Here is a 16676-nt window from a genome sequence, read left to right as displayed (position 1 = left end):
CGAGAAGCCTTTCCCGATCAAGGAAAGTACTTTCAGTGTCGCAATACAAGCATGTAGACGGATAATGACCCTTTTCACAATAGCTATTTCCACCGGAACCTGTATTCACAAGATGGGGAACTTGGTTATCCGCAGTATCATTCTACCAGGAGAACTTTAATCAAGTAAAATATGTAGTTAAAAGTATTGATGATAGTCATACTGTTTGTGAAGCAAAGTGTGCATTTCAATCTGAAACTCTATATAAAGATATGAATTTCATCCATGTGCATTATTCATCACTCTAGATGGCGATTAAGGACGTAGAAACTCGCGGTGCACCCCTACACGAATCCCTTCAGTTAATTTTAAACACCATTAGTTCTTTAAACTGTGTCCCTGGTGAAACTGGAGAAAAAGTTAAGAAAACTCAGTGCGGTGTTGGACTCAAACCCAGAACTGAAGAAGTTAAGCAACTACATAAGTGGAATCAGACAGTCTTTGCCAGAATAGTTTTCCGAGCAGTCAAAGTTAGTAAACAAGTGTTACCCAGTTAGTCCGTCGACGTAGAACGATCGTTTTCAACATATAAATTAATTCTGTCCGACAACAGAAAGTCACTGACCCTGAAAACATTGAAAAACAGTTGATAACCTACTGACATACATAATTTTGCAAGTAATTAAACTGTTTATCAATTTAACAGTGAGTTAAAATTAAATAATGCGTTTGTAAGTGCACTTTTTGTTTTTAGTGCATCTTTTCAACATTTTGAATGCATATGTGCATGCATATTTTTGGATTTTTTAGTGCATATGAATCCGGCCCCTAAGTTAGTTATTTCTCACAATTATGTGACTATGTACTGCATGTTGTGGTTAAGTGTAAGAGAGGGCCGTGAGTCCTAACTTCGCCAAATACAAACGCATAAATAAATAAATAAATAAATAAATAAATAAATAAATAAATAAATAAATAAATAAATAAATAAATAAATAAATAAATAAATAAATAAATAAATAAATAACATTTTATATAATTATTCATCCAAACGCAGCTTAACATAATCCACAAGAAGTATTTATTGAAAATGAGGATCCATCAGGTTATTTAGATATTACAGTATATATTTCTGTGAAATGAAGTCAGACATTCACAGGTAGCCATCAGTAACTCTATACGCCTGTAGCATTCCGAATCCAGTCCCGGAAGAAGGCTACTCGTGTGTAGACATGGGGATAATCGGCTCTTCCACAACCAATAGCCCATGACACCAAACCTTGCACCTTGCCTTGTACCATCAAAGGTCCACCGTTGTCACCCTGAAAGAAGATCAGTACATAAGAAATGAAGAAAAAAGTTTAAAAATATATTTTAACTGCATTAGTACTTTACAGGCCAATAGGATAGAAATGGAAAGGTTATTACACAATCCTCTTACGTTCATGAATGTCTCTAATTGTTCAGAGTGAGTTGAAAAGCAGCTTGAAAAATGATGTGTGTTCATTTGACATTAATTTTTGTCTCTAAATACGATTTATAATGATTTAATATATTAGTACTCTTCATTCACCAATACAAAAAAGGAACTACGAAAGTAGCAACTGAGTAGGGTAACTGGATAGACGTTTTTCTTATGAGTTCAACGAGGCTCGGCAGAGTCGGCTGGTATTTTAAGTGTTTCTGTTTTAAGTGCACGTAGACTTACTAATGTGTAAAATATTCACATTAAAGTTAATGTTCAGGCAATATTGCGTTTCTTAGAAATCGATGGTTTTACGCCTCCACGGCTAGGACAGGGAAGGAAGAGATTGTGGCGTTAATTAAGATACAGTACATTAACAGGTACCTAGTGTGAAGTGGGGAACGACGGAAAACCATCTTCAGGACTGCCGACAGCGGGGTTCGAACTCACCATCTCCCGAATGCTCACAGTAATCAGCAGGTGGAATCGTGAAAACATGGCGTTTTGGTTATCTAAACCTATAAGGAAGTGCTTCATAACTTGGGCTATCTCCAATTTTATGTTTACGTTTTCGAAGCAGCCACGCGCGTTATTTGCTTCGAAGAGTATGTTGTTATGTCTGCCGAGAATCAAAATTTCATTATGAGTGTAGCCGCCTCCTCCCTGATATTGCACACCAACAGTTCTGTGCGCTGAATGTTAACTTATAAACCTGGTGTATCTAGTGTAATGAAAAACAGGTTAAATGAAGCTATCAATCAATCATCAATCAATCACTACTGATCTGCATTTAGGGCAGTCGCCCAGGTGGCAGATTCCCTATCCCTATCTGGTGTTTTCCTAGCCTTTTCTTAAATGATTGCAAAGAAATTGGAAATTTATTGAACATCTCCCTTGGTAAGTTATTTCAATCCCTAACTCTCCTTCCTATAAACGAATATTTGCCCCAATTTGTCCTCTTGGATTCCAGCTTTATCTTCATATTGTGATCTTTCCTACTTTTAAAGACACCACTCAAACTTATTCGTCTACGGATGGCATTCCATGCCATCTCTCCACTGACAGCTCTGAACAAACCACTTAGTCGAGCAGCTCGTCTCCTTTCTTCGCGCGACAGGAACTTATGAAAATAACACATACCATCAAACACCTTTGGTTTCCCCGTTCCAGAGACAAATATTTCAAAAAGTTTCCTGTGGACCGTGAATATTTGTAAGATGAGAAGTATAGTACATGAGCATAAAACTCTCGACGGTGGGTGCCAATTCAGTATGATAAGTGCTGGGTAATAGAATTTTCAAAATCATGTCTGAATTCATATGAAATGCCAAATGTTTGCCCTTTTTTTCAGTATATATATATCCCGAATGAAGCAAGGCATAGGATATATACTTCGTTTAGGTTAGAATATGTTATAATTTACCACCATCGGACAGTTTACAGCATAAGGTGTTAGACTTCAAACAGGTGTGTGTATTAACTTAATTTATCATCATTCACTCATCACTCTTGTTTAAGTGTGTTTGTATGTGCATACATTTAAATATGAACATTAATTGAGATAGATAGCCAGTGGGACCCAACATTCAAGTACGTTGAAATGTATAGTATGTTGCACTTCTTGAAAGGATACACATCATTTCAGGTTTTTTCTTTTCTGAAATTATCGTTGAGTATTGATAAACAGGGTTGTGTCTTTGTTAAAAAGAAAAGGCAAGCTGACAGCTACGTGATCCAAACCGCGTAGCGAGCTCACTCGGTATATGAAGTTCCTTTTCCGGGTTGCACCGTTTTGTTTTTACGTACAGTTTACCGAAGTTTCTAATAATTGCAGTAAAGTCTACTGATTTACCCCCACTCAATCCGAGGTAATTAGTCTCCCTAGGCAGATAAAATCAGCTACGAAGGTGTTTTATCGAGGGGGGGGGGCACCCAAAGCTACTTCCCCCACGTGTCGATCAACACAATTTGCATCATCTCCGACGTGCTGTAATATCATAGAAGAGAGAGACCGCAGAGGAGAATGGAAGGAAATGGTGTTAAAAACCTCGTTCCTGTCTCTCCGCATCCGCGGTATATACACTGCCTGTTTTAAAAGGTGACATAAAGGAGACCAGGAGTTTTCAACTTAAGAGGGTGGTTTGGCGACCACGGTACCTCCTTTTTCCCAACCGACCTACCTTGTTCAACTCTTGTTCTCTTCAACTTCGACGGTATAAAGTTTGTGAAGCCTAGGAAGTCTTTCCTCGTGGCCCTTCTACTGCATTTGTTTTACCAACACCTTCATTCATTGAAGTGTCGGGCCTCTTCCATTTCCTCCGATTAGCGGTAATAGAGGATGGTCGCACAGTTATACGTCTTCTTAAAGACAATAATCACAACTACATTCCCCCGCACCCCCACCAATATCCCAGAAACCGCAAGCTCGGAGTGGATGGGCAAACTTCAAACATCTGGAACATAGCTTATCTCTCGCTCGACGGTCAGCTGGGAGTTTCCGGTGTTCTTATGTAACTTGAGGGTTACTCCTGTAGTTCCAGTGTCTGACCTATATATTAACATAGTAATTTGTGAATAATATGCACCCAAGAATTGTTGATTTTGTAGCCTCCCTCTGAGCTCATATTGTTCAGGCGTTTCTTAGTCCTCTCGAATTTTTCTTTCGGGATTCAGGGGCAAACTGCTAAAATCTTGGTTCTGTCAAAGAAGGAAATTTCGAGATTTGTTACGCAAGAAGGCTGAGATACAGCTAAAATTTCCGTGCCTTGGTTCTTGTTTTGAAGGATGCGTTCTTTAAAGTCTGGTAGAAATCAGTCACGATCGTCTAGGCCTACGTATGCACCCGAGAATTGTTGATTTTGTAGCCTCCCTCTGAGCTCATATTGTTCAGGCGTTTCTTAGTCCTCTCGATTTATTCTTTCGGGATTCAGGGGCAAACTGCTAAAATCTTAGTTCTGTCAAAGAAGGAAACTTCGAGATTTGTTACGCAAGAAGGCTTGGATACAGCTAAAATTTCCGTGTCTTGATTCTTGTTTTGAAGGATGCGTTCTTTAAAGTCCGGTAGAAATCAGTCACGATCGTCTAGGCCTACGTATTAGATACCGCAGCTGTATTCAATGCGGTAGATTCCAGGCGCCTATAATTCAATTGTTTGTAATTATTTGGTTGGTCGCAGATAACGAATTCACTTCCTATGTGGTTTGTAAATAGTCTTGATGTCATATTTGTTTAATACCTTTCCAAACTCGTCTGTCATGTTTCTGATCTGTGGAAGTAACGCTGTGTTCGAACAGGTCGGTTCCTCCCCTGTGTTCTCATTCCCAAGGCCTTTCCTTTAAATTTTTCTATTTTCCTAAAATAATCGTTGAATGTTGTGTAACGAGTACCCATTTCTTCTGAAGATTACGATGAGGCGTATTTTTCTTTACTTCGAGGTGTTCCGCGTCAGATATCCCTATTGCTCTATTAATTAATGAGTTTAACAGCTTGCTTTTATGATGAATGGTGGTGAGAATAGGCGTGCAGGTACCTGTATGTGTATGTGGGAGTTTTCTGTACAGTATAGAGCATGCCTCAGAGTCCCATAGGAGTTCCGTTAGACTATTACGTTAAGAAACGGAGCTTTCTCTCTTTTCACATACACATAGTAAAAAGTCGGTTGTAATAAAATTATTTGTTCGAGCTGTAGCATATTTCAGATTTACATCATTTGTCGAAAGCAAATTTATTTTCAGCTTTAGTATCAGATATGTATCCTTCCCTCACGATGTTCCTAAATTTTAAATTTTTATTTTTTTCGTATAAAGAAGTGGAGTGTTAATTCGATTCTACAAGTCAAAATTTGTGATAGTCCATGGGGACAGGGAGCTTATTTTCCCACAGCTCATTCTGCAGGTGTGTGTGAGAGAGACAGAGAAAGCATCCTTCATATCGAAATACCTGGTTCTTTATTGATTTTTTAAGGTTGTTGCAGCAAGTGCTTCCTCCCTTCGGTCATTTTAATGTATAAACACTTTTCTGTTTTTCGTGTTTTTTCTTCCTTGTCTTTTTTTCTGTAATTGTAGAATTAATAACTCCGTTGATTATAATCAAATCAAATCAAATCAAATCAAATCAAATCAAATCAAATCAAATCAAATCAAATCAAATCAAATCAAATCAAATCAAATCAAATCAAATCAAATCAAATCAAATCAAATCAAATCAAATCAAATCAAATCAAATCAAATCAAATCAAATCAAATCAAATCAAATCAAATCAAATCAAATCAAATCAAATCAAATCAAATTCAGGCTTTCTCAACAAATACAAGAAGTATGAATCCATTTTTTAGACTCTGGATGGCACATAATTTCAATTTCTGTTCAATGCAAAGAGAACTTATCTTCCAGTCGGTTTCGTTTGTCAGATTATTGAATCACATATCCTTGAGAGAATTCGACAATACTGCCCTGAAGAGTCACAAGATCTGCTGTGTCCAGATCCTGAATAATCAGAATCTGAAGATCTCCGTGTATGTGAAAGTCCTGTACCAGTGCCTAAAAAGCACAGGAGACAAGAACAAATTACGGACTCGCCTTATCCCTATCTAAATCAACGACAATCATTTTTACTAAAAAAAACGGACAGTTCTGATAGTACTAATACTGATCTTAGGAACCTTACAACATGAAACCTCTGACTAATGGAAACGTATGAAAAACTAAAATAAGAGTATAGAGCAGCAGGTTATGATAATGAACCAGTCAGGAATGGTACTGTATTTTTCTCTCTGTCGTACTAACCTGACAAGAATCTTTGCCATCCTCTTCGTAAGCAGCACAGATCATTCTACTGTTGACACGTCCAAAGAACTGATACCTGCTGTTGCAGTCATCGTTGCTGATGATAGGCACCTCTACCTTTAGCAGATTCTTTGTGTAGCCGGGAATTCCGAACTGGCAACGTGAGAATTGTGAGAGGTTAGTAAGTTATTTTGAATTTTACCATCGATGAGGATACATTGTTTAAATGTGATCCTGGAAAATGTTAGGGTACGCATATCATGTAAGAAACGTATAATTTGTTTTATATATGAATTAATAATTGTGAGGTTATAGACAAAAATATACTCCAGGCATTATGTAACGTACAGCATCATCTGGAATATTCCTGGAGAAAAAGAAACCAAGACAGGGCATCACTAAAAATGTTTTTTTAATACATGTCTCAATGCCTTTTCATCATAGAATTAAGGTCCTAACTGATTAAAATATGTTGTATTTCATTTACACTGAAGTTGTATACAGCTGTTTTAATATTAACATCTTGCGTGCCATTAATTTAACATATCTTCAGTAATTTTTCATGCTTATAGACTAACCACTATGGGCAACGGGAGTTGAGTAATTATGTTTTAAAGAGGAAAATTACAGTTTTCGTGAGAAACAGAGGACCGCCGTATTCGGTGTATGGGTGTGGCACAGTGGACTGAGTCTGCAGCAGCAATTCGAGCGCCAGATGGCACCACAGTGACCCAACGAACTGTTCAAAATCGGTTACTTGAATGAGAGCTCCGAGCCAGACGCTCTGCGGCGTGCATTCCACTTACCCCAAACCACCGCCGTCTGCAACTTCAGTGGTGTCAAGCGAGAGCTCATTGGAGGATGGAGTGGAGGTCTGTTGTATTTTCCTATGAAAGCCGGTTCTGCCCTGGTGCCAGTGATGGCCGTGTGTTGATTAGGAGGAGGCCAGGTGAGCGCCTGCATTCCACCTGTCTGCGGCGTCGACACACTGGACCTAAACCGGGAGTTCTGGTTCTGGGAGCAATTTCCTAGGCAGCAGGAACACTCTCGTGGTTATCCCACGCACCCTGACTGCAGATGTGTACGTCCATCTGATCATTCGACCTGTCGTGCTGCCATTCATGAACAACATTCTCAGGGGTGTTTTCCAACAGGATGATGCACGCCTCCATGCCACTGTTGTAACCCAACGTGCTCTACGGAGTATCGACATGTTGCGTTGGAATGTTCGATTCCCTGATCTGTCCCCAATCGAGCACGTATGGGACATCATTAGACAGCTCCAGTGTCGTCCACAACCGGCATTATTGACCGACCAAGTGCAACAGGTATGGAACTTCATCCCACTAGCTGATTCCAGTCACCTGTACGACACAATGCAAACACGTTTGCATGCCAGCGTTCAACAGTCAGGCGATAACACCGGTTATTAATGGACCAGCATGGCACATTTGCGATGGCTTTTCTCGCACGATGTTAAACTGTAGTCTTGTACCTTTCATCAATTAAATATGTTACCTCAACAAATGTATTGCCAACATTTCTGTATTCAAATTCCTTATTTCATGGTTTTTGTATATGTTTTTTGCCAGTGTATTTGCAGGCTTTCTCTACACCACGAACTAATGTCTAACATTACTTACAGATAAATAAATTTAAGAAGTACTTATGATAAAATGTTGTTAAGCTTAGCTCTAATTTCGATTAAATGTAGTTTGCCTACTCACTTGTGTAGTTCCCCAGCCTGCGACGACACCAATCATTCCAGGCACCACATCTTCATCTTGTGTAGGCAGCGACACTGGTTGTATGTTCTCGCCCAAAAGAAATGCCGTCTCCACCTAACATATAAGTATATGTTACTTAACTTATTCTTAAACGTATGAGGGCTTCATTCTAAGATAGAGCATGAAATGATTGAGATTCACATTCAGTGTAAATGTTGAACGAGAGAACGATGATATTCCGTCTCTAATGACCTAGCCTTGGGAAGATAGAGCTTAACCGGATTCCTTCTACAATCACCATCACCGGCATTACCATCATTGTTGTCGTCAGCGCTATATTGAACGGCGTCGATCATCTGGACGAATGACACATTAGTTTGGAAAGAACTACTTCGCTGCAACTTCACATAATTTTTTAGGTCGAAATCTGCCGGAAATTGTGACACTTTCACGGCGATGGAATGTGTTGACATTTGCATGAAACGCCAAAACTTCCAGGATATTAATAATCATGGATATTTCAAAGAGTGACACTTGCATCAAGGAGGGTTGGAATACAGAAGTAGAAGAGTAGGAGGCCCAGCCTGTGAATAGAGTTCAATGCTAGAGATAATATCTGGTGACAACTAGTGTTCCGTGTTGAACTAGTAATAATTGTTTTGCAGCTGTAGAGTTTACCGAGATTTATTTATTTATTTCCTCGGATCTTACAGTACTTAAACCAAGCGATCCTTCAAGGAACACATTAACTCTAACCTAAGCTATATATTGGTAAAACTAACAAAAACTAAATTATATTAAATTAGACAAGCGAACTAACAAAATAAAATAAATTAGGGTAATTAATCATCACCACGGCAAGGTGGCCCCTGGCCAGCTCCTATTGGAGATCTGACCGCCATGGCAATACGTTACCAACCAACATATCAAAACAAAATTTAAAAGTATATTACAAAATTACAAGACAACTAAAATAAAAACAGTAATTAAGCAATGGCAAAGGAAACAAAATTGAGCTCTGATTTAACAGTAGCTGGCAACTCGGCATAAGCATAAAATGCCTTCCGGCAGAAACAGAACAAAATAAAAGAATCGCACGCCGACATACCATGGAAGGCTAATGGCCTTCCTCATCCTGTGATGTCAGCATAACCCGGCTGACTGCTTCCTCACTAATCCAGGCTAGCTGACACCAACTCATCTCCTGCTCAAACTGATGGGGTGTGCCTACCTATGCAACAACATATACACTGCTTTACTTTAAGTTACCTCTCGTTATTCCTTATGACCTCAACCTTCAGTGTCTTACCAGTTAACTACATTTTTTACTCTTAGCAAACCGGAAACATTTCCAGGCCGTAATGACCCAAAATTCCATCTTAAATTACTTACTAAATAACTTACTCATGTGACTTCCCCTCTCGGAGAACAATCATCAAACGAGAAATGCAACCAAGCAAGCAAAGGGCGCCAATCTTTAAGTTGAGGACTTAAAGATAAAATTTATAATCAAGCTTGGACAGACTCTTATCACAGGGGTGAGGTGATAGTACACTAATCATTAAGCAGGAGAATTAGAAATCAAAAGGCGAATTAAGGCAGATTGATTACAGTAAACTAGAAAAATACTATTTATTATATTTAATATAAATGACGACGGTTTAACGAGAAATGAATTTAAAATAGAAAATGAATTTAATAAAAAATTGAATGACTCTACTTCGCGAAAACTTGCAATATCTTTAACTCGCTTGCTCACCATGTCGTCTTGTTCTGCTGGTCCTTGGAAAGCTTCCCTCCTTGTAGCTGGAACATCACCGGTCGTCTTTGATATCTCTTCATCTGCAGCTCAGTACCATTCCTGCCTTACAAATTGCACCCACCACTAATTGGAAGATGACTTCAAAACTAACACTCCCTATTATGCTTTATCCCATAGATTGGAGATAAGCCCTATGTCACAGTTAGAAGAACCACCTTGGGTTATATGGAGAGGATACTCAATTAAGAATCCTTCCAACTTTACTGATAATGTTCTCTGAAGTTTCATTTCTATCTAGATTAAAACTATCTATTGACTTAGACTGGTTCAAACCGGTCTTGTAGCCGTGCTGTACGTACTTCCTCATGAGAGTGGCTATACACCCCTCATTCAGAATTTCTAAGTATCGAGACGCAGAATCAAGTAGAAAATCAAGTAGAAGCCTCGTAGAAGATCGTAGAATAATGTAGAGAGACTCGCAGAAGCGAATAAGACGTTGTAGAGAGACCCTCCAGGAGCTCCAACACGCCCTCTTATAACCTTCTCTCGCGCTAATTACAGGCCGCTACACGTGGTCCAATCAGATGACACTTCTCTCCCCACTCCAGAAATTAGAGTTGACGGGCCATATCCATGATATCAACTGTTCTTCTATTCGTCCTTTCACTCAGTATCCATGGCAACATGACGCTCCTTTGAAAATATAGGCGTTGATCAGTTCGAATAATTCTGGTCGAAATACGGTAGCTTACGTTAGGACGCGTGAACACGTGCTCGCTTTTCTCAGAACTTGATGTCTAAATTTGTCCTCCCTTCCTCCTCGGTGATGTGGCAAGATAACTGAAATCTACTGCAAGTTAATTTTAACCAACTGTCGCAAGAATCTAAGTGAATATTAGGATATTCAGCCCTCGTTTATAAGTCGTAGTTACAAAGTAATGAAATGATAGTGAGCAAATGATTAAACATGAATTATAATACAATTACATACCAAAATAAATATCATGACGTTAAATTCCTGAATTAATTACACATAATAAAATTAACATAATTACACTGTAACGTCTGGAACGTTACATACGCCCCCATGAGTTCTTAACAAATATCACATGAGTTGAGAACTCACACCCTTACTCCCACATTGACATGAAATACCTCTATTACCTGCCCATAACGAGCGACATTATTTTCATACACTTAATTATATCTCACTCTTTCCATATCTCTCTTAGACTGCTTCCCATTGTGACTGTCTGTTATTTCAGTTCATCTTGAGGTTTAGATGCTAAATTATGCCCATCATGAGCAACTTTTCACTTTTGTAAAAAAAACAAGATTATCCTAGAGAATATAACATAATATATACAATTCAGATTACGAACTCTGCCGAGTGTCTATATGTCCTTTTCCTCCCCATCTCTCCGACATTCTTTGCTAGATAGCAGTAACACGTTCTCTTCCAATCTTTTACATAAAAAAAATGGAAAACATATGATACAAACAATTTACACTTTTATCACTCTTTCGAATGTTTCAACCTTATCTTGAAGCAGGATGTAATACACTTCACACAAATACACACGTGATTTAAGCTCACGGTAAAACTATTGCAAGTTAGAAATGCACATACGGGAAAATTAATTATTTGCCGTCGTCAGCTTTAATTAGCCTTATGTAACATCTCAGAAAACAAATATATATAAAATTTCATGGCCTCACATACGGAAAACAGATGATCTATCGTTAATGAACGCGTAAATCTACCGCCACACAAACATCTCCCTTGTTTACAAACACAACTAGGAAATACCACCACAATTGAGACGTAAACACATACCGCTCGTAGTCTGACATAACAAGTAGCAACTTCCCCGAGTTACTGACCTATATCTCACAATCCGGTTCAGCCACCTCACACGACAGGTATCTCCTTAAACTACTAATGTTATACGAACCATTCATTACGCTCTCGCCATCCGCTAACTTGTAAGCACAGGGTCCTAGTTTTCTATGTACTTTATACGGGCCTTGATATAAAAGAAAAATTTCTTCGTTACCTTATCCTCACTGTTTGACAACATGGGAACTCTCACCAAAACCATATCACCTACCTCAAAGTTATCCCGTACCTTACGTTTCTGTTGCCTTTTACGTTTATCTCCAGATTTAATCAGGTTCTCCCGTGCCAGTCGGACGAAAAATTCAGCATTACGAGGGGGTTCCTCAGGCAAACCTAACACTCTCACTACGCTCTCGCCTTCAATACACAAACGTATTGATCCATCAGACTTAGGCACAACAATTAAGGGATTAACATATTGACTGTTTGATAATTCAATCACAACGTCTGCTAACATAGCTTGAATTTGATCCTCTACGGCTTTTGCATATTTGTGTGGTATCGGATATCGCGGTCCGCTGAATGGAGTCTTATCCAGCACAGAAAAAGAATGTTCATACAGATGGGTAACACCAGGTTTCTCGGAGAAAATCTCCACGTGTTCACATAACACTTCAAATAACTTGTCCTCCTGGACTTCATTCAACTCATTTCTACTTACGGCTTCTTTCAAGCCACATATTTTATCCTCATGAATCCACAACTGACACAACTTCAGGCCCTCACTAGCCTCTTCATTAACTTTAGAAACCTCTTTCATTCTCCACACTGTACTAACTTCCGTTTTCCTCTGAATTTCCTCCTCAAACTTGACCTTAATATCCTCATTATTCCACCTCAAATTTAGCACTAGATCATTGTAATTTAACTGAGCCAATTTTAACGTTAACCAGTCAGATCCCAAGATAAGATCAAATATTAAATGCGGAATTACCAAACATATCTGAACGCTAATAAAATTATTAATACAGATCGGGACAGCTACTTGTTTACAAATTTGCTTAGACCTCTTTCCAACAGCCGTAATGATGAAAGTAGACTTAACAGGCATTTCCTCCAACTGAATACCCTGTTTCACTAATGACTCATACCACTGAGAACTAATACATGATATTTGGCTACCAGAATCAATCAAAACTTTAACCCACGCCCCCCAGACTTTCAATTTAACAACGGGATTGACTACTTTATTACTTGAATCTCCATAATTCTGCTCGGGTTCATACAACAAATCGTCTCTAACATCTAGGTCATATGGTAACACTTTCATGGCAAGACACTTCGCTACCTTCGAACTAGGCTGGAATTCTGACCTAACATTACAGCCTCTCGTTAGTTTAAAGGTTCCCTTTGTGTATTGACGTTGGACTCATTAGTACATTGCTCTGGCCTCCGTTGGGAATTTCCTGTCCTATATTCAGATGCTCCTCTCCTGCTGTTCTGCTGAGGTCTGAACTGATTGCGAGCTTCGTAATTCTGTGTACTACCGTTATGTCTCATTCCGTTGTGATGACTAAAGTTCTGAATATTCTCGGTTCTACTTCTAAGGTTACCTAACGCATCAAAACTGCCTAGTAGATTCTCCATCTCCTGAATAGTTCCAACTTTTTGCATACAGGCCGCTTCTCTCACCCTGTCCGGAAAATGTCTTAAAAGTAGTCTTACTACATCAGACCCTTCGGTTATACCATCTAAGTTCTGACAAATCATGACATGTGCCAGGAAGTACTCGGTCATAGTAACTCCCTCATGCTGTTTGTACCTCCCAAATACCACCCTTTCTCTCTCCCTAGCTTGTATCGCTTCATTCCAGAATTTCTCTCTAAATTTATTTCTGAATTCTTTCAGGTTCGTCATCGTCTGCCTATATACCATGAACCAAGACCGAGTTTCTCCTACAAAAGCATGGTCAATATTTTCCATAACGTCTTCCCAGTCCATAGACCCTTCCTCTAGACGCTTTTCAAACCGTTTCTCTATCATCTTAAGGAAATCTAGCGGGTTTGTTTGTTTCCCATTAAATTTAGGTAGTTCAATTTCCCTAATGTAGCTATTTCCTAGACATTGCCTTCCCGTGAAAATCTGTTTATCCTTTGCCACCTGTTTTAACTGATTTTCTGCTCTCTCCATCCGGCATTCTACCTCTTTGTCTCTCCTATCAATTTCTCTCTCCAAATTAACCTGCTTCTCTTTCAATGTCCTAATTTCAATCTTATTCTCTTCAGCTATCGCAAACCTTTCTTCACTTGCCCGGGTCTCATCTTCTATTCTAAGCTTTACCGTGTCAATCTCTTGTTGGACGTGGTCTTTAAATACCCGTATTTCCCCTCTTTGAGTCTCAACTCTCTTATCAATACTAGTGACCTGCCTCATTACTTCCTCCCTAGTAGAGTTGTTTTCCTTCCCCATTAATTCCAGGAATTCACTTCTCTGTTCCGCAAACTTTTCTTCTACCTTTTTCCCTTGCCGTACATATTCACTTTCCTGGTCCTCTAATCGCTTACTAAAATGTTCATTTTTTACCACCAGATCGCGTAACTGCTTACTGTGTTCGTCCATTCTCCGATTCGCTTCCTCCTTATTTTCCCTCATCTCCCTGCTTAATTCAGCTTTAGTTTGTTCTAACTGTTCTTTCAGTTCAGATTTAATTTGTTCCAATTCATTTTTTATTTCAGATTTACTGTCCTCTATCTTACTCAATATTAACTGCATCATTCCCATTAACTGATCATTATTATTACTTTCATTGTTAGTGTTTACTTCCGCTTCGCCCCCCATCCTACTATCATCTGACTCCATACTGACTTCTTTCTGTTTGCCTTCACTCTCCATACTACTTACACTTCTATCTTCAATTTCCTCTACAATACTACACAACTCTTCCTCTGAACTCAATACGTTATTGCCTTTTATCGCCCGTCCACTGCGCAACATCCTCTCCTCTTTCGTCTGATCAGCCATGACCGTTCCCACAATCAAACACTCCTAATGAAACGTGGATATCCAAATTTTGCCCATAATACGAATTCTGATATCGTTACTGTTATTAACTGCTCCGTACTTAATGATTTTCTCGCCACACGTTGGAGCGGCATTTATGTGACTTCCCCTCTCGGAGAACAATCATCAAACGAGAAATGCAACCAAGCAAGCAAAGGGCGCCAATCTTTAAGTTGAGGACTTAAAGATAAAATTTATAATCAAGCTTGGACAGACTCTTATCACAGGGGTGAGGTGATAGTACACTAATCATTAAGCAGGAGAATTAGAAATCAAAAGGCGAATTAAGGCAGATTGATTACAGTAAACTAGAAAAATACTATTTATTATATTTAATATAAATGACGACGGTTTAACGAGAACTGAATTTAAAATAGAAAATGAATTTAATAAAAAATTGAATGACTCTACTTCGCGAAAACTTGCAATATCTTTAACTCGCTTGCTCACCATGTCGTCTTGTTCTGCTGGTCCTTGGAAAGCTTCCCTCCTTGTAGCTGGAACATCACCGGTCGTCTTTGATATCTCTTCATCTGCAGCTCAGTACCATTCCTGCCTTACAAATTGCACCCACCACTAATTGGAAGATGACTTCAAAACTAACACTCCCTATTATGCTTTATCCCATAGATTGGAGATAAGCCCTATGTCACAGTTAGAAGAACCACCTTGGGTTATATGGAGAGGATACTCAATTAAGAATCCTTCCAACTTTACTGATAATGTTCTCTGAAGTTTCATTTCTATCTAGATTAAAACTATCTATTGACTTAGACTGGTTCAAACCGGTCTTGTAGCCGTGCTGTACGTACTTCCTCATGAGAGTGGCTATACACCCCTCATTCAGAATTTCTAAGTATCGAGACGCAGAATCAAGTAGAAAATCAAGTAGAAGCCTCGTAGAAGATCGTAGAATAATGTAGAGAGACTCGCAGAAGCGAATAAGACGTTGTAGAGAGACCCTCCAGGAGCTCCAACACGCCCTCTTATAACCTTCTCTCGCGCTAATTACAGGCCGCTACACGTGGTCCAATCAGATGACACTTCTCTCCCCACTCCAGAAATTAGAGTTGACGGGCCATATCCATGATATCAACTGTTCTTCTATTCGTCCTTTCACTCAGTATCCATGGCAACATGACGCTCCTTTGAAAATATAGGCGTTGATCAGTTCGAATAATTCTGGTCGAAATACGGTAGCTTACGTTAGGACGCGTGAACACGTGCTCGCTTTTCTCAGAACTTGATGTCTAAATTTGTCCTCCCTTCCTCCTCGGTGATGTGGCAAGATAACTGAAATCTACTGCAAGTTAATTTTAACCAACTGTCGCAAGAATCTAAGTGAATATTAGGATATTCAGCCCTCGTTTATAAGTCGTAGTTACAAAGTAATGAAATGATAGTGAGCAAATGATTAAACATGAATTATAATACAATTACATACCAAAATAAATATCATGACGTTAAATTCCTGAATTAATTACACATAATAAAATTAACATAATTACACTGTAACGTCTGGAACGTTACACTCACTTTTACTCAAATACAATTAACAAACACATTCCACTACCTACCTAATTTAACTTCTTAACATTACCTCTAACCACTCACAGACCAAATTCCAACCACCTTGTAGCTGCCCACAAATTCCAGTCACCTTGTAGCTGCCCTTCATTCTAACACCAAACTTCATAAGTAATCACATTCATAAACCACCAAATGAACCCTTTACGAATAACAACACAATTCCACCATTAACTTGCTCTCTCTTGTACAATTCACAAACACAACTCTAATCACTCTTAGCCCAAACTCCTCTTATCATTTAAATACATATATCACTCTTAGCAAACCAGAAACACTTCCAATCCGCAATGACCCAAACTCCACATTAAATTACAAATTAATTCACTTAATCATCGTCACTGTTACTCATGTCATCATTATCAAACACTCTACCACTTACCCTATTCACTCTCACATATCACCAAATCAACCCCTTTAGATAACAATCCAATTACACCAGTCCAAACTCCACATATTACCTAGCTTACT

At 38.9% G+C, this 16676-nt stretch overlaps 1 protein-coding gene across 1 annotated transcript in view; it reads right to left on the bottom strand.

Moving 5' to 3' along the window:
* Nucleotides 1-1037: 1037 nt before the first annotated feature.
* The window catches only part of LOC136873757 (trypsin-1), a 35873-nt gene continuing 20234 nt past the window's right edge, over nucleotides 1038-16676 (bottom strand). The window contains exons 5-7 of the mRNA XM_067146943.2: nucleotides 7957-8070; nucleotides 6230-6382; nucleotides 1038-1301 (exon numbers count right to left, since the gene is read on the bottom strand). Coding sequence (XP_067003044.2) covers nucleotides 1155-1301; nucleotides 6230-6382; nucleotides 7957-8070 — 414 coding nt within the window. The 3' untranslated portion in view covers nucleotides 1038-1154. The remainder of the gene's footprint in view (nucleotides 1302-6229; nucleotides 6383-7956; nucleotides 8071-16676) is intronic.

Source organism: Anabrus simplex, chromosome 5 (genome assembly GCF_040414725.1).
Source record: "Anabrus simplex isolate iqAnaSimp1 chromosome 5, ASM4041472v1, whole genome shotgun sequence".
NCBI classification, from domain to species: domain Eukaryota; kingdom Metazoa; phylum Arthropoda; class Insecta; order Orthoptera; family Tettigoniidae; genus Anabrus; species Anabrus simplex.
Note: the sequence above shows the minus strand (reverse complement) of the source record. Positions and strands in the feature narration are given on the sequence as shown.